The 18,220-nt window shown below is 42.7% G+C and overlaps 1 protein-coding gene across 1 annotated transcript in view; it reads left to right on the top strand.

Annotated features, from left to right (window-relative positions):
• CYB5A (cytochrome b5 type A) overlaps positions 1-18,220 on the top strand; it is a 38,735-nt gene that overhangs the window by 17,026 nt on the left and 3,489 nt on the right. Inside the window, exons 2-3 of the mRNA XM_031003741.2 lie at positions 11,530-11,658; positions 14,052-14,081. Of these exons, the coding sequence (XP_030859601.1) occupies positions 11,530-11,658; positions 14,052-14,081 (159 nt within the window). The remainder of the gene's footprint in view (positions 1-11,529; positions 11,659-14,051; positions 14,082-18,220) is intronic.

Genomic DNA, 18,220 nt, shown 5'->3' with positions numbered 1-18,220 from the left:
CAGCTGGCGGCTGCAGCCAGAGGCCCTCCTTGGTTTCCTTTACGGGAACGGAAGCCTCTGCTGTCAATTGAGCCAGACTATTAACCTTTGACTTTGAGATTTTATAACTTGTTTCTCCAAGGCCACTAAAATGTAGCAAATTTAGGAGTTAAGGGCAACATTAAACAAAAATATTATTCTGTATCAAGCTTAAGACAATCTCATTTGACCTAGTTATTTGAAGAATATAGCTGGCAAAGACAATTCCAAAAATATAGTTTATACCCATTTTTACTTTCTGGGTAGAGTATCTAAGGAACTATAAAACGGCCCTAGCAACAACAGGAATGAAGAATGGGCCTGGTAATTGTTTTCACCCAGTGACCAGCTTCTGAATAAGTAACAGTTATAGACTGCAAATTTAAACCTAGAGTGACTGATTTTACCCACAGCATTTTCTTTCTCCTTACAATTATTGCCTTCACACTAAGAATTTATTATTTATTGAAATCATCTGTATCAAGTAGCATCAAATTTATTTTATCTTGCCAGTTTTTATAGATCCACTTTTAGTGTACACTCTTAAGTAGAAAATAGAATTTTCTTGCAGTTTTAAAAATCCTTTATACTGTGGAATCTCTAATAATACATTTATTTAGCATTTCTCTTTGGCCTCATTCTAAAAAGAAGTGGAAACATCGCTCGTTGTGTATATTTTCTCATTTTTGGCCTCAACATACAAACCCATCCCAAGATCATGTCTTTATTGATTGTACTTATTTTACAGCTGACTGTGACATATTCGCACTATTGTGCTATTATAAATCACCTTCTGCTATTTTACTCTGCTATTCATTTTTTCTTGTATGGGAAAGTGGACTCCTTATTTTCATTTCAGCCACGTGTGCACTCTCTCGCTGTTACTTATTACTGAAGTAGGGAGCATTTGGGAACTGGAGAATGGCGTGCAAATGAAGAAGGCCTTCTAGGGATTGGCTGTGCCGTGTGAACAGACCTGGGCGTGCCATCCATGGAGCATGCCAATATTGCCCAGAAGTTTTGGGTCAGCTTCTTTTTTGTGTGACCTTGGTGGAAACCACTGAGCTCCATGGCATTAAGTGGGCCACGTGTCTTCTCAGCGAGGTTCTTACGTAGGTATGAAGGAAGGAAGCCTGTTGTGATCCCCGGGGGAGCTGTGAGTGTAGAGCTGGCCCTGAAAGCCTTGGCATTTCTCCTGCAGGAAGAATCCCAGGAGCAGGTGAATCCCACCTGCATTGAGCATTTTTTCAGTTTAAAGCAAATCCTTACTGCTAGAGTATATTTAGAAAGAGGCAGGGCCAGGGCCGTGGCTAGGCTAGCTTCGTAGGTGATGAGCTCTGTGTTGGCCATCAGCCTTAAGTGTGTTGATTTTTCACAGCAGGTCACTCAGCAGTGTTTATCTGAAAATACTGGCTTGGTGCTATTAATTAAGGATGAAATGAAAAGCTTGTTTCTGTGTGTTAGCACTGTCTAAAGGACTGTAAATAGTGCTTAATTCATTATGGGTATTTGGTGCCCAGTGAAGAATAATTTACCAAGTTTGTAAGAACAGTATTTTCTTCCTTTTTAAACTCTTTTATTTCTTAGGAAACCAGGGCTGTACCTCTTAGATCATTGAATAGTGCAGAGGTGCAGGAAGTGCCGTTTATTTGGGATGACTGGTGTTGGGCAGAGGGGTGACCTTACCCTCCAGTCGATCACTCAGCACACAAGGGCTTCTTCCCTTGACTGTCTTCCTAGCAAAGATGACCTCGTCTTTCCTTGAAGATATTGATACCATTCAGCTAACACTTCATTTTCTGCCATATTTGTGTTCCTTTCATTTTTGTGTGTACGTATTTGGTGGACCGTTGACCTTGATAAATCCTCAGCTTTACAAGTACAATTACAACTGTGTTTCTCACATTACATGAAGCGTAACTGAAAAGGTTCAGACACCAGATTTTTAATGATAGTAAAAACAAGGACTAAAGCCATAAAACACTCTTGTTTTATTTTGTTTTGTTTTGTTTTGTTTTTGAGATGGAGTCTCGCTTTTGTCGCCCAGGCTGGAGTGCAGTGGCGCGATCTCAGCTCACTGAAACCTCTGCCTCCCGGGTTCAAGCAATTCTCCTGCCTCAGCCTCCCAAGTAGCTGAGGATACAGGTGCCCACCACTACACCTGGCTAATATTTTTGTATTTTTAGTAGAGACGGGGATTTCACCATGTTGGCCAAGCTGGTCTTGAACTCCTGACTTCAGGTGATCTGCCCACCTCGGCCTCCCAAAGTACTGGGATTACAGGCATGAGGCACTGTGCCCGGCCGCCATAAAACTCTTAATTTATATTAAATTAGTGTAAATAAGAGAAACTCTGCTTGCAAGTGTTCTTTGCCTTGTCATTATCCAGACAGGAACTTCTTCACTTTACCTCTTGTTAGAAATACCAGAATTGTTAGAAATAGATAATTGGTACCACGAGGAAACGTCAGCATGGAGACAAAAGATCTCTCAGCAAAGCAATCTTTACTTTCTGCAGAAAGGGTGCTCAATGGCAGATGGAACAATGGTGAGAGCACACCTGAACAAAGGAAAAGCAGACATATTTATCCCTTACACATTTGGGTCGTCCTTACTGCTGTGTCCTGCATCCATTGGCTGGAGCAGGACCTCACACTCTTAAACTGATACCCAGTTTGCTAATCGCCTAAAACTTTCCTAAATAGGTAAGTGCAAAGAAGAACAAAAAAGTTGCTTAGGAAAGGTTTAAGGAAGCAATAACAATTCCAAATGAGAAAGCGGCATAGGCTGTGAGCTGGAACGTGTCTGTGAGCATGTCCAACAGTTACATAGGATAGGGCTTAGCAAAGAGTTATTAGCACAAAGCAAGGAGGCTTGAAGAAAGTTAGTCTTTAAAATAATCTATTATTTCTAACACTTATGATTTATTCTTTAACAAGAAGGGGAGCTTTAAAGAGGAAACTTTTTACTTTCTACATCTCTTTATGCCTTAGGGTTGGCAAGATGGTGAAACAGGTCAGGCTTGATCCTAAAACCTGCCACAGAGTCATAGGAGACTCATTTAGTCCTTGGCCATCTTCAGCTTTTATGTTGGCCTCTCCTTGCATGAGTCAGTTGACAGCAGCGTATTATGCCAGAGTAGTTTGGTTTGTGGCAAACTCTTGTTCTGGAGATAGTTTGCACACAAGGTAACTACAGTTAATGTTAATGTATTGTGTAGTTGAAGATTGCTGGGAAAATACATCTTAAGTGATCTCACCGCACACACAGACACACACACACACACACACACACACACACACACACACACACGATAAGTACGTGAGGTGATGGATATGGTGATTAGCTTGATTGAATCATTTCACAATGTATATGTGTATCAAAGCATCACACTGTATTCCTTACAGATATACAATTTTTATTTCTTAAGTATACCTTGATAAATCTGGGGAACATTTTTAAAAATTAAAAAAGATAAGGTGAGAATCATGCAACTGCACTGTGGGATGAGGGCTGGAGAGTCAGAGAGGTACCTGTGGTAGCTATGGGGCTCGTTCATTCCTGCCCTCAGGGAAAGTCACTCAAATCCACACTTCAGTGATATCTCAGCTGCTGTGAGTTTAGGACCCATTGGGTCATCTGTAGACAGTCAGAACTACGAGGCTGTCTCAGGGAAGGCCAGAAGTCTCTTCTGTGCTATTTCTTTATCCCCAAATGAACTGTATGCTTCTTCAAGATTGGATCACGTTGATTTCTCATGTACTTTTTTCTGTCCCACACAATGCCTTGCACATAGTAGACAGTAAAATATTTTGATGAACTGAATCAGACAGCAGTTAAGTACAAAATCATGTGATCTGAGTGGGAAGAACTGTTAGAGCTCAGGAAAAGTAGAGTGCTATGAACTGGAGGAGTTGGAATGAGAGGGAAAGTTCCCATCAGCCACTGAACTGGTTATATATAATAGTTACAAAACCAATGTGTAAGAATGATCTGTGCTTATCTCATTTATTTATCTAATGAATACTTATGGGTATTGAACTAAGAGTTAGAGAAACAGTGATGAACGAGACAGATCCATGAATCTTAGAAACAGATTGATAAGAAATGTCGCTGTCACTAGGTGTGCTCCAGGGAGTCCTCTAGGACCTCCCTTGATACCAAACCCCGAAGGTGCTCAAGTCCCTGATATAGAAGGATGTAGTATTTGCATATAACCTATATGCATCCTCCTGAATATTTTAAATCTAGATTACTTGCAATACCTAATGTAAATGTTAGATAAGCAGTTATACTGTATAGTTTAGAAAATATTGACAAGAAAAGAAGCCTGTTCATGTTCAGTACAGAAGCAGTTTTTTTTCCTGGATATTTTCCATCCATGGTTGGTTGAATCTATGGGTAAGGAACCCATGGATATGAGAGCTGACAATAATTGTAGGTAGTGACAAGTACTGAGAGGGAAATACAGCAGTAAAGGATAAAGGCAATAGTGTGGGGACACAGGCAGGCTGCTTTAATTAATTATTTAACTTAATGAATGATGGGGTCTTGCTCTGTTGCCTAGGCTGGAGTGCACTGATGCAGTCATAGCTCACTGTGACGTTGAACTTCTTGCCTCAAGCAATCCGCCCACATTGGTCTCCCAAAGTGTTGGGATTACAGGCGTCAGCCACCACACCCAGGCAGGCTCCTTTAGATGGGGAAATCAGGGGAGGGCTCTGAGGTGTTAACGTTTGAGCAGAGCATAAGTGAGGTGATGGATGAAATCTTGTAAAGGTCTGGGACACCAGCATCCCAAGCAGAAGGCAGATGTTGGGTTCTGAGATGGGGACCGAGTGTGGCCAGCTTGAGGGCCTGCCAGAGGCTGTGCGGCCATGACCATGAGCAAGGGCCTTGTAGGACATGGCAAATACTGGATGTTTGTTAACAGCAGTGGGAACCTGTTACTGTTAGAATATCACTGAAGGCATCTGTTTCATCTCTGAAACTCCCCTACTTTATCTTCTACCTCTGCATCACCATTACTGCCACCCCTCTAGACTACGCCAGCATGATCCTTTCCCAGGGTACCATAATCAGCTTCTAAAAGTCTTCATGGCATGGCGATCTCGGGAACTGATGCTAGGGAGGATGGGAGACCAGCTCAGTGACAATTGCTGTTGTCCCTGGGTGGTAGCAGGGGAAGTGGTGAGAGGTGGTTAGATTCTCAGTCTGTTTTGAAGGTTGCCAACTGGATTGGCTGATGGAATAGATGAAGAAAGAAAGAGGAATAAAACTTGACTCCTAGGCTTTTGGCTGCAGCAACTGGGTGTGTGGTGGCAGCATTTCCCATGAATGAAAGACTGGAAGGAGTGTATTTTGGGGGGGAAAGTGAGACATGCCATTTGGTCCTGTTACGCTGGAGTGTGCGTTAGCTATGGAGTGGAGGTACTGAGTAGCTGCTGTGTGTGGGAGGGACCTGGGGCTCTTCCACTGCTTTCCTTGGCTGACAGATGATTCTCTAAGTGGGGAGACTTGATAAGATCATCAGGAGAGCCAACGCAGATGGAGGAGGGGTGACGACCAGGGACTGAGCCCCAGGGTGCTCCTGTGTTTAGACACGTAGACGATCAGGAGACTGTGGTGGCCGAGAAGGTTGGAAGAACACAAGCACAGCCTGTTCCCCTGGAAGTCAAATAAAGAAGGCAATTCAAGGAGAAGAGAACTACTGTGCAAAATTCTGCTGCGAACTTTTATGTGTGAGCTGTATAAAGCCATGGAGCGACAGGAGCTGGGAGCCGACGTTACTGTTTACAATGCAAGGGTGTACTGTGTCTTCCTGAAAGTCACTTAGTATTGGGTAGGGGTGTGGCAGTTAATGTCTTCTGAATTTAGACTGTGCCGACCTTCAATCTTTTAAAGCATATTTCCTGTTTATTTTCCCATAGCTAACCTTTATAGATGCAAAAAGCAAAAGCCATTTCCAGTTATTGTGTTGGTATTCCCTGGGTTGTATCTGGGGATTCTCATATGCTGTCGAGAACAAGGTATATATTTGGGTAACTTACAAAGTGGAGATTTCGCAAAAGCATGTGGGAGGCATTAGGAGCTACAAGATATGTGGGCACGATGAGTGAGTTCCAGTAAGTGGTTTAGCCCTAAACCTGATCTCTCTGCCTGACACCTGTTCTCAGCATTTGGCCCCATCTTCCATTCAGTTGTGCAAACTAAACATTGGCTCCAGTGGCACTTCCTGTCTCCCCCACCATCCTTACCGTCCGGAAGCCCTCTCGTCCACTCTGCCTCACACCGTGCACACCCTTGCACCTGCAGCTGCCCCCACCGTACCCTCTGGAATGGCTGCAGAGAACAGCCGTCCCTCACCCTCTCTTGCCCTTTTGTCTGCTGTCCACTCTGAAGCCTGGGTTATATTTTAAAATTAAATCTGGTCGCGTTACCTCCCCCACTTAGATCCTTACCATGGCCTCTCATTGCTCACAGGACAAAGATCAGAATCCTTGGAGAGGCACAAAAGCAGCACACGGCCTGGCCCTTTCTCCTACCCTGGGGCCCTGTGAGGCCTTCTCTCCCAGGTCCTGAACTCGCTGTTCCCCGCCCCTGCAACACCTTCCCCAGACACCTCTTGGCCCTTGTTGACTGCAGCTCCCACCTTGTGGTACAGCTCAGCAGGGCCCATCCTGACCCCTTTGTGTGGGTGACATTCCTGTGTCATATTCTTCATGGCACTAAACTCTTTCATCTGAGGACATTTCCTTTCACTTGCAGTGGCATGGTCATAGTTATTCATGTTTCATCTCTCCGGCTGTGAACTCCCCGAGGCGGGAGCCGTCGCTCTCTTGGCTCCGACTGTGGCTGCCACATGGAGATGTTCATGTGTGTTTGTTGGGTGAATTAACTCAAGTGCATAATAACAAAAACAAATGGAAATCTTCCTCTGGAAAGACGGAAGACTGTTAGGGTCAGCTCACGTGGAAACAGCTTTGCATCTCCATGCCCATCCCCACTTCTGGGTCCTCCTTACTGTCCCGCGACATCCTCTCCCCACCTTTCTCCCTCTCTCTGGGCGCTACAGCTGGTCACTTCCCACACATGGTCGCATGAGTAGAGGCTTAGAAAGGAGTGCGTTATGGAGGACAGATTTCTGCTACCAACTTCACCGAAGTGGATCCACAGCTTCCATTTGGCTCAGGCTCTTTGGGAGAATTTCACCTCTTTTGTTACCTCTAATCTTACCTATGTGTAACCACACATTTTGGTCTTTTTCTTAAATCTTTTAGATAATCATCAGATAAGTTTACTTACCTGTTATTCTACTACTTTCTGCCTTGCCTTTTCTTCAGGCCACCCCGAAGTGCTATAACCTGCTCAAAGGTTAGGACATACACCGCTCTCACACGTTTATCTCTGGGCATAACCAAGAGGGCATAAACACCAGCATTCCCAATTTTTCTTTGTCTCTTCGGAATGCTGACAGGCAAAGAAGAGCATTTTCTTTAGTCTCCAAATGTGTGGCTCACGCCTGTAATCCCAACACTTTGTGAGGCCGAGGCAGGTGGATTACCTGAGGTCAGGAGTTCAAGACCAGCCTGACCAATCTGGTGAAATCCCGTCTCTACTAAAAATACAAAAATTAGCCGGGTGTGGTGGCAGGAGCCTGTAGTCCCAGCTTCTCCAGAGGCTGAGACAGGAGAATTGCTTGAACCTGGGAGGCGGAGGTTGCAGTGAGCTGAAATTGCGTCACTGCACTCCAGCCTGGGTGACACAGCGAGACTCCATCTCAAAAAGAAAAAAAAGTGATGTGTGCTTATTAAAATTGCTGCATGTATTTACTAACAAGAGTGAGAAGATTGACAAGTTTCAAAACATGATTTAGATTCAGTTTACTTCGCCAAGTGTCTCTCTCTCTCTCTCTGTAATACATATATTTCAAGGAAAATATTAGATATTACAAAAAGCCACCCTCATCTTTTACTGTCTTATCAAGATGAGTTATTTTTTCCAAAATGTCAATTTTTAGGATTTGATTTTCCTACCAATTATTAAGATAGATCTTTAGGATGGAGTGAAAATATTTTAGTATCAGTTAGTTTATTCTAAGCTATGTTTTTGTTTTTTTAGTTTTTTAAATCTTTAAAATTTTATATGAGTTATCAGTGAAACCAATATAATCCAAGATGTTTCTCTCTCTCTTTTTTTTTGTTAGAAAATTGCCCCACAAATGGTTTAGGCAAGGTAAAAGCCAGAGGTCAATAGGTAGATTCATACATACCTATCCCTTGTTGCTGTTCTTGGTCAAAAATTAAGGTGAGGAGTTGCCCTGTTGTACTTCTGTTTCAGATTAAGACTGTCGAATTACCCCATGAAATTGAATGTGTATTTTCTCCATTTTAGCACTGTAAAGATCAGAATTCTGTATCTAAAAACTTGTCTAAGTCTGCAATTCTTTATAAAGGGCCAAGTCCATGTTTTTAACCTCACTCGAAGTCATCCTTTGAACATCGGCTGTCCGTGGCAAATAATGATTGACTCTGGGCGATTTGTCTCCACTGACATATCCTTAACAGGAATCAAAAGTTACGGCAGCTCCTGAGTTCAGCGGTCCCTACGCGAGTAACAGCAGTCTGTGAGTTTACATAGTTTTGGGTCCTGGCTGAGTCATTTTATATCTCACCATGTGGCTTCTCTCTACTCAGTAGGTGAGTGGAAGTGTCCAACCTTAAGCAGACTTTTCCGGAATCAACAAAACCATGTTTTTATTGCTGCAGCCTTGGCGAGGAATCCAGAAGTTTCGGGTTGGCTTTGAGGTAGCCATTCTGTTGTCTGCACATCTAACGTGCATTCCCATGCCTGTTTAAGGTGAACTTTTAATAATCTAAATGGCCCCAGTAGAAGACATTTCAGTAAACTGGGGAATGCCTATGCAATGTAACAGCATGTAGCCATGTCAAAGTCCCGTTGAGGAAGAATACTTAGTGACTGACATGGTTTGCACCTGTTCCCTCCAAACCTCCTGTTGAAATGTGGCCTCCAGGGTTGGAGGCGGGCCTAGCAGGAATGTTTGGGTCATGGGGGCATATCCCTTATGAATGGCTTTGTGTCGTCCTCACAGTAGTGAGTGACTTCTCACTTTGTTAGTTCAGGCAGAGTTGGTTGTTTAAAGAGCCTGGGACCACCTCCTCTCTCGCCATGAGATGGGTGGGCTCCCCCGGGCCTTCCACTGTGCGTAAAAGCTTCCCGAGGCCTCACCAGAGGCCGAGCAGATGATGGTGCCGTGCTTGTACAGGCTGCAGAACTGAGAGCCAAAGTAACCCCTGTTTTCTTCGTAAATGATTCAGTCTCAGGTATTTCTTCATAGCAGTACAAAACAGACTAGACTAACATAGAGACACTGGAAAGTGTTTAATAAAAATGTTGGGTAATAGTTACTGAGCATAAATGATGTGCCAGACACATATGTTCATACATTTCATCCTCAAAAACTACATGCGTGTTTTCCCAAGTTCACAGAGTGAGTGGTAACCACTAGGCACCTCTGCCTCTGTACCATGTATCACCTCCTTTTTATTTACTAAAACAATGCATAGGATAACGATCACAGTTTCTATCCAACATTGCATACACATACGTGTGTGTGTATATCCAGCTCTCTGGAGGCAAGATGATGGGTGATTTTAATTTTTTTCTTTGTGCTTCCCAGTTTTTCTGCAGCATAGATGGATAAATGTTATAAAAATTTAAAAAAAGTGGATTTCCTTAGCACTAGGTATGTTTAGACCAAGTAGGAAGAGAAACAGTTTCAAAACAGAATAATGATCCACCTTCCTACAATGTGATGTGCCCTGATGTCTTCATTACTGGGAGAAATTAAGGACTGGCCACAGTCGACTCTGCAAGGGAGACCGGTTTTTGTCCAGTTGTTGGACACTTGCAGGTGACTTGCTCAAGGTCAGGATGAATCTAAGATAACATTCAAGCTCAGTTAAAGAAGTTTTTTTTTTTTTCCTACAAAAGTACGTATTTAGGATGCTTTGCCCAAGCTCCACTTTCTTTTTTATTACTCTGAGAGCTGCTTCCCTTGCCTGAGAATCCCCAGACCTCCTTACGTCTGTCCTGTGACTAAGCCCCACTTGTCAGTCATCTTGGAGAAAAAATTTCTCTCCCTGCATCATGACCATCCTTGTTTCACACATTAAAGCAGCTGAAAGCACTAAAACTCTTTTATTCCACAAGAGGCTCTTCCCGCCTCTCCCCAGTGTGGAGTCGAGCCCCTGCCTCCTTGCCTCCATTGTGTCCTGGCAGCACTGTGTCCTGGTGGCAGCATCTTCAGCAAGTTACTTGTTTCGTTTTCTTTTTTCCTACCAGAAAGTGAGTTCTGCAAAGGCAGGGACTCGTCTATCTGACAGTCTGTGCTGCCCGTGCATTGCCGGCACCCAGGGTGCTTTCCAGAGGGAGGTGACACACACGTGCTTTCCAGAGGGAGGTGACACACACGTGCCTCTTGTGAATCGTCATCTCAGGCATGCCAGCTCTTGAGGCCACACTTAGACTAAGACGTCAGAGTAGTCAGTCTCAGATGCAGGAGTCAAGAAAAAATAGATTGGGTAGAGAATAAGAGCAATTTTGAGAGCCTGATGGAAAAACAAAACAGACATTACCAAAGGATGAAGGACACGAGCCTCATGCTTTTACTAAGCTGTATGAATGACATGGGGAAGCAACTTATGTTATTAGTGAAAGGTTCTTTCTTTCTCTGTCTCTCTTTTTTTTTTTTTGAGACAGAGTCTCACTTTGTTGCCTAGGCTGGAGTGCAGTGGCGCAATCTCAGCTCACTGCAACCTTGGCCTCCTGGATTCAAGCGATTCTCAAGACTCGGCCTCCTACATAGCTGGGACTACAGGTGCCCGCCACCACGGCTGGCGAATTTTTGTATTTTTTGTAGAGACGGGGTTTTGCCATGTTGGCCAGGTTGGTCTCGAACTCCTGAACTCAAGTGATCTACCTAGGATTACAGGCGTGAGCTACCGTGCCCGACCGGGAAAGGTTGTTTTTAAATTTTTTTTTTACTTTTATCTTTTTGAGGGTCTCCCTCTGTTACTCAGGCTGGAGTGCAGTGGTGCAGTCACTGCTCACTGAAGCCTCAGCCCCTTGAGCTTGCGCCATCCTCCCACCTCAGCCTGTCATGTAGCTAGGACTGCAGGGGCGTGCCACCGTGCCCAGCTAATTTTTTGAAATTGTATTTTATAGTTATGGGGTCTCACAATGTTGCCGAGGTTGGCTTTGAACTTGGGCCCAAGCGATTCTGCTGCCTAGGCCTATTGTACTTGCATGATGGAAATGGAATATAAAGGCCTGTGTTGTTTTAATCCACATTTATGGACAAGTTACAGTCTCCTGTTGTCATCTGTGTCTTCGGAAGGAGTCACCTGTTTGATTAAATAAATTCTGGCCGTTTTCTCTTAATTCATTTGCCTGAAAAAAAAATTTTTATTCTACCTCTCCTTTGAACAGCATCCTGGTGGGGAAGAAGTTTTAAGGGAACAAGCTGGAGGTGACGCTACTGAGAACTTTGAGGATGTCGGGCACTCTACAGATGCCAGGGAAATGTCCAAAACATTCATCATTGGGGAGCTCCATCCAGTAAGTACATTTTGGGGGCCCTTTCTTGTTTATATTTAAGGCTATCAGATGACCTTACCCTAGTCTGTAAGCTTGCATGTATACACATTTTAAAAGGAGTAAAGCAAAAACAACTCCTAATTTTAGGACACCATTTTTTGTTATAAATAAATTGACTAAAAATGTCTTTGCATTTCACTGTTGGTTTTTTTTTTTTGAGACAGGTCTTACTCTGTCACCCAGGCTGAAGTGCAGTGGCACGATCATGGCTCCCTGCAGCCTCAACCTCCTGGGCTCAAGCCATCCTCCTGCCTCAGCCTCTTGGTAGCTGGGACTACAGGCACACACCTCTATGCCTGATAAATTTCACAGTTTTTGTAGAGACGGGGTTTCACCGTGTTGCCCAGGCTGGTCTCAAACTCCTGGACTCAAGCGATCCACCCACCTCGGCCTCTCAAAGTGTTGGGATTACAGGCGTGAGCCCCCACACCTGGCCTGGTTGCATTGTTTACTGGCACTTCGTTTTAGTCAGCATGCTCCACCCCACAGCCACGCACTGGGAAGTCTGCTCAGTCCTAGAAATTCCATGGGGCAGCACGTTTTACAAGGTGGGGAGAATCAACCCAGCATTGCTTTTTTTCCTTTTCTGACCACAATATTTTTATTAAGAACCCCACTTCTACTTTCATTAGGCCAAGGATATTTTAGTTCTAAAAAATGACTTAAAAAATATAAAAACGGAGCTATGTGAAATGAATAAGCTCTGCCTTCTGTAGAACTAGCACATTGTCCATATTCCGCTCACTGTACCCCAGACCTTCGAGAATATCAGCTCTGGACCAATCCATTGACCAACTTTTGGAAAACACTGGCCTAATTTGGCTTTTCTTTTTTTCTTTTTTTTTTTTTTGAGACAGAGTCTTGCTCTGTTGCCCAGGCTGGAGTGCAATGGTGTGATCTCGGCCCACTGCAACCTCCACCTCCTGGGTTCAAGCAATTCTCCTGCTTCAGCCTCCCAAGTAGCTGGGATTACAGGCACCGGCCACCATGCCTGGCCAATTGTTTTGTATTTTTAGTAGAGATGGGGTTTCACCATGTTGGCCAGGTTGGCCTCGAACTCCTGACCTCAGGTAATCCACCTACCTAGGCCTCCCAGAGTGCTAGGATTACAGGTGTGAGTCACCGCGCCTAGCCCTAATTTGGCTTTTCTATAAACACTGTGCTGTGTTATGGTTTTAGACCCCTCTTTGGCAGTTATAAATGACCATGTTAAATGTTACTAGTCTGTCAACCTAAGTTATCAGGAAAATCGCTGAAAACTTGGAAAGAAGTTGCTGAGCGCTCTGAGCTTCTGGAGTGGATCCCGGGGCCGCACACTCAGCTGCCCTGTCCACCTCTGGGAGTGCCTGGCTCCGTCCTGCCTTCCCACTTGTGGTGCATGGTTAGCAGCCCGCCAGAAGGGGACAAAGGCCTGCTAGGAGCCCGCTCTGGTCTCATAAGAAAAAAATGGAGAGGCAAATAGCCTTATTCTAAGTGAGCAAACTGAGAAACTCTTAAAGAATATAGGAAAAGTCTTATCATATACCAGTGACGCTCCCTGTAATGACTGTGAATGAAGAAGAGGTTACATTAGGTTCTTTGTAGAAGGCTCGAAAGTAGGAAATCCATTTGAGAACAACTTCATTGAGTTGGGAGGTTTGTTTGATTTTGTTTTTGGTGGTAGGGGATATGTACTTTGAGGGAGTAAGCTTCATTCATCTGACAAGTTTATTTGCCCCGATATTTTCATCCCATACTTCACAAAGGCAAAGTTGTTTCAGGGTCATCAGGGAGGCCTGCCCTTACACATGCCTGATCCCATCCTTGTTTCCAGCTGTGGGTCAGGTTTCAGGCCCTGACTGTGGCACTTCTGCTTCACCGCTGGGCTTCCCCCTGGCCAGCCTTTAAACACACTGTATTTTTGACAGCTTCAGCCTGAAGTTGAAATAGTTTATGACTCTAAAACTGGGAGACTGCAGGCCTTAACTGAAGATATCACACACGTAAGAGATACATGCACAATCTCCAGTGGAATTTGAGAGGACAGAAGGGAAGAATTAGTTTTCAGCTCTTCCCTGAATTACGTATCGCAATGAGTCTAATAAATGTGTGTGCACATCAACATGTACAGAGGGCTGTCATGGGTGCTGTTCGAAACTTTGGAACTCTAGATAGAAAATATCTCTTGGCACTTAATCTGCTACTAATTTTTGCTGTTAAATCAGATGGATCAAACTTTGTGTTTAATAGCTAAATGTTGAATCTGAAATGGTAATTACTGAATTATAATTTAAAAAATCTCAAAGTCAGCATTTTGGAAGTGGTACTTTCATAGATTTTTAAATTCCATAATGTGCCTTATTTTTTCATTGCAGGATGACAGACCAAAGTTAAACAAGCCTCCGGTAAGTGTGACCATCTCAAGTATCTCTGGATGTTCTCGTTGTATTTAATGCTTGTCAAACTGAAGGCAGAGGGTTTTTATTTACCTGACTGATGCCAGCACAGGTCTTTCTAGATAAATGAATATGTAACCTACTGGCTCAGCAAGTATTTTTTATTTACGGAAACCTGTCAGTATGATTTGTTAGGATGGCGTGTGTGTAATTTTTTTAAGGCTGTCAGTAAACTACTTTTTTCATCATAATTATCAATATATACCGTTTGAAGAGCTACTTTTTATGGTAGCAGTGCTTCTGATCTAAAAGATTTGACACAAGCCTTATTTTCAGAGAACTTAAAATCTGAATGGATAGTGGTTTTATTACTTAAATCTTTAAGGGTGTGTCTCATGTCTTCTTCATCTTTAAGTCTCTTGGGCATAGTAGGTGTTCAATAAATATTTGTCAGATGAATTTAATGAAATTAAATAATACCCTTTTGACTTACTTTTCCTTGGGAAAGGAAAATAACTCTGGCAATACTAGTTTTATGTTCTGATTCACTAGCCTTTCTCTCTGAACTGACCATCTCACTTATATTTGAAGATAAATGTAGGGTGAGAATGGAAGAGCACAGCCTAAGTTCCTGAAAAGTACAAGTAGGCAAAATAGTTTCTAGTGTCTAATTAAAGGACTACAGGGGAAAGTTTTGCTTAAATCAAATGACAAAAAAGAAAGTATAATTTTTTGTTTTGGTGTAAATTCTTGGTTTCATTAGAGAAAGTGCAACAGCAAGACCCCACTGAGCTTGTGTGGAGAACTGGTGAGCTGATTTTTTGAGCTGTTGCTGCCAAGACATCGTCTTTAATCTACAAAAGGATCAAAGCAGTTAATCCAATAATATAAGCATAAAGGCCACATTTACCTCAACATCCCTGATAGTACAATAAAAGTCTTGTGTAATACTGTTTAGTACAAAGCAATTTTATTTATATTCTCTCCTTATTCAAGAAAGACTTAAGTTCAATGTGAATGATATGAGTACTTCCAGAAGATAAAAAGTTGACTTCAGAATTTCAATGGCCTCTGTGACAATTGCTTAGAATCCTTGCTGTGAGTTCATTTGACTTTAGCATCTTTTTTGAGGCTACTTTTTGGACAGCTGAAATTCTGTGATGCATAAAGTTTTTCCTTTTTCTCTGAAGTCTCTTAAGGGAAGAATACATATTTTTTTTATCATGTGTTCAGCATATTAATCATTTTGGTATAAGTCATTTAGCTATAGCAAAACAAAGGTTTAAGATTCATTGGATGAACTTAGATGACCGCAGGGCCAGCCGTCTCCCTAACCATAAAGACTACAAGCAGAAAACACTTGTAGGTGTAAGATTGTACATGTGTCTCCTGCCATAACTACTTTCAGTTTGAAGGACAAAGCCTTTCTTCCTTATTTGCTTTTAGAACACGTGTATTACAGCCTATACTCTGTTGGATTAATTGCCCATTACTATTTATTGTTCTTATTTTCTATTTTAAAGTGGCAGTTACTTTGATACTGAGAATATTTTGGGAACAGAGCAAGTTTATGTGGTAAATTCTGGGACTTTAGCTTTTAGTATCAAAGAAAGCTTTCCTGACAACATTGAGTGACAGCCCTTTGTGCATTAAGACATGGCTTACTTCATTCCAGCATTAGCAGTTGATACTTGATCAGCTTGTTAGATGTAGAAGGTCTCACTGAAGTTTGAGAATCACACTAACTTTTTAAAGTAGATTTTTGTTTGTTTGTTTTTGAGACGGAGTTTTGCTCTTGTCACCCAGGCTGGAGTGCAATGGCGTGATCTCGGCTCACTGCAACATCCACCTGCTGGGTTCAAGCAATTCTCCTGCCTCAGCCTCCCAAGTAGCTTGGATTACAGGTGACTGCCATCATGCCCAGCTAATTTTTGTATTTTTAGTAGAGATGGGGTTTCACCATGTTGGCCAGGCTTGTCTTGAACTCCTGACCTCAGGCATTCGCCCGCTTCAGCCTCCCAAAATGCCGAGATTACAGGCGTGAGCCACGGCACCCAGCCTAAAGTAGATGTTTTTACTCTCTTCAGAGATTTTACAGATTAACTAACTTCTGAGTATTTTTTAAACAACTCTTCTTTATTGTGACTTTGCTTCAGTGAGAGTGGAACCGGAAGAATGTGGGACAAGAACTTGCTGGCCTTTTTGAGAGGCCATAAGCAGATGAAATGAAAGGAAATACATGAGCATTTTTCTGGATGTATCTTTCTTGTGCTTTTGGTTTAGTGGAAGTAAAGAGTGTCCTTAGGGATTTCTTTTGTCATGTGTCTGTATAACCATCTGCCGATCTCCAGGTTGAAGAATGTACACTGTGGTCTGAAGTTTTGAGATGTTGCCTGCTTAAAATACCTAGTTGAATAGTGAAATAAAATGCAGTAAAGATTATTAGCTTGAACTGCCCTAAGGAAAGCATAGTGTTAAGTTACCAAATTAAGATATTTGTAGACTTAGAAATCATGCATTTTAATCTAACATAAATGTTTCTATCACATTTGCTTACATAGAGAATATTAGTCGTAGCAATACCCCTTCTTGGTTATAGTTTTGAAAGCATTCTTGTAGAAGTTATTTGGTCCTCACAGTGTCTCCATGTTAGACCTGCCAAGGGAGGTAAGTACATTGCAGCTGGGAAGTGTTAAGCACCCGGCTCACAGACGTGCTCCAGAACCATCTAGCACCCATCTCAGGCTGGTCAGTTGCAGTCCCTTAAGCTTCTCCTCTAGGTTCTGGGCTTGCCGTGTTAGACATCACTCTGTCAGTATTTTAAGGGAGATAGGCTTCCCACTAAAGTTTACGTTAGATGAACTTATAAATGAGATGACTCTGATTCACAAAAGCTTGTTGGGCTTTGCATGCTTTTCATAATTTATGGAGCTTACTGTAATTTACACTGATTCACATGACTTTTATAAGTCATTATGCATGACATACTTATTTTACTTTTTTGAGACGGGGTCTCACTCTGTTGCCCAGGCTGGAGTGCAGTGGCATGGATCTGGACTCACTGCAACATCCACCTCCCGGGGTCAAGCAATCCTCCCACCTCAGCCTCCCGAGTAGCTAGACCATAGGCACACAGCACTGTGCCCAGCTAATTTTTGTATTTTTCTGTAGAGACAGGGTTTCGCCATGTTGCCCAGACTGGTCTCGAACTGCTGGACTCAAGCAACCCGCCAATCTTGGCCTCCCAAAGTGCTGGGATTACAGGCCTGAGCCACCATGCCCAGACTTTGACACACTGATTTAATTGTTAACCTCTTTTTACTGAAGTTGAACCCTCGAAGTCATGGAGTGAACAGGTGGCAGAGCCAATCATAAAAACCATATTCTTTCTCGTTGCTCATTGCTGACATTCTTTGATAGTCACGTCCCTAAACCCAAGTGAGGCCCTCAGAGCACTGACCACTAAAGACCAATTACTTTTCCGTCAAAGTGCAAAGTGGTAATTCAAACTTCCTTTAACTGTCAAGCATCCTGGGCTACAGAGCCAAGAAGATAATGAACAATCAAAAGGTGATACAATTATTTCAAGTTCCCTCTTTAGAGTTCATGGCTGTTGCTGACGATGCTGGTGCCAGAGTAGTGTTTTAACCTTAGCGCTCTCCCATGGTAACCACAAAGGCAGCAGGAGGGCAGGTGGGAGGTTCCAGAGTTGTCAGCACGTTGGTGAAATGCCTGCCCTCATTTTAACGACGCCGTGGATGTTTGTGTTTGCCTTCCGTTGGCTGTTTCAAACTTAACTTTCTAGTTTGACAATCATATTTTACCTTCAGTGATTCTTTTGTTTCAGAACTGATTGTGTCCTCTAATAGCTAACTAATATTTTTGTATATTTTGATTATTTCTAGTAATTTTTATTAATTTTATTCATATATACACAATTTGGAAAATCCTCTTGCTGTAGTTATGAATACTTTTTATAGATGCTAAGATTTTAAAATTGCTGGAATAGATAATAAATTTGCAATTTTATTTTTAAATGACTTACCTTTTTTCCCCTACTGTGTCAGGAACCTTAAAGGCGATGTTTCAAGGTTGGTGGGTCTCATAACTGCTTTGCTTGCTTTTCCCTGAAAGGGGTCTGTCTTTTC

The sequence above is a fragment of the Gorilla gorilla genome, chromosome 17 (genome assembly GCF_029281585.2).
Source record: "Gorilla gorilla gorilla isolate KB3781 chromosome 17, NHGRI_mGorGor1-v2.1_pri, whole genome shotgun sequence".
Lineage (NCBI taxonomy): Eukaryota > Metazoa > Chordata > Mammalia > Primates > Hominidae > Gorilla > Gorilla gorilla.
The sequence above is the reverse complement of the archived record's forward strand: the minus strand, read 5'-3'. Positions and strand labels throughout refer to the sequence as shown.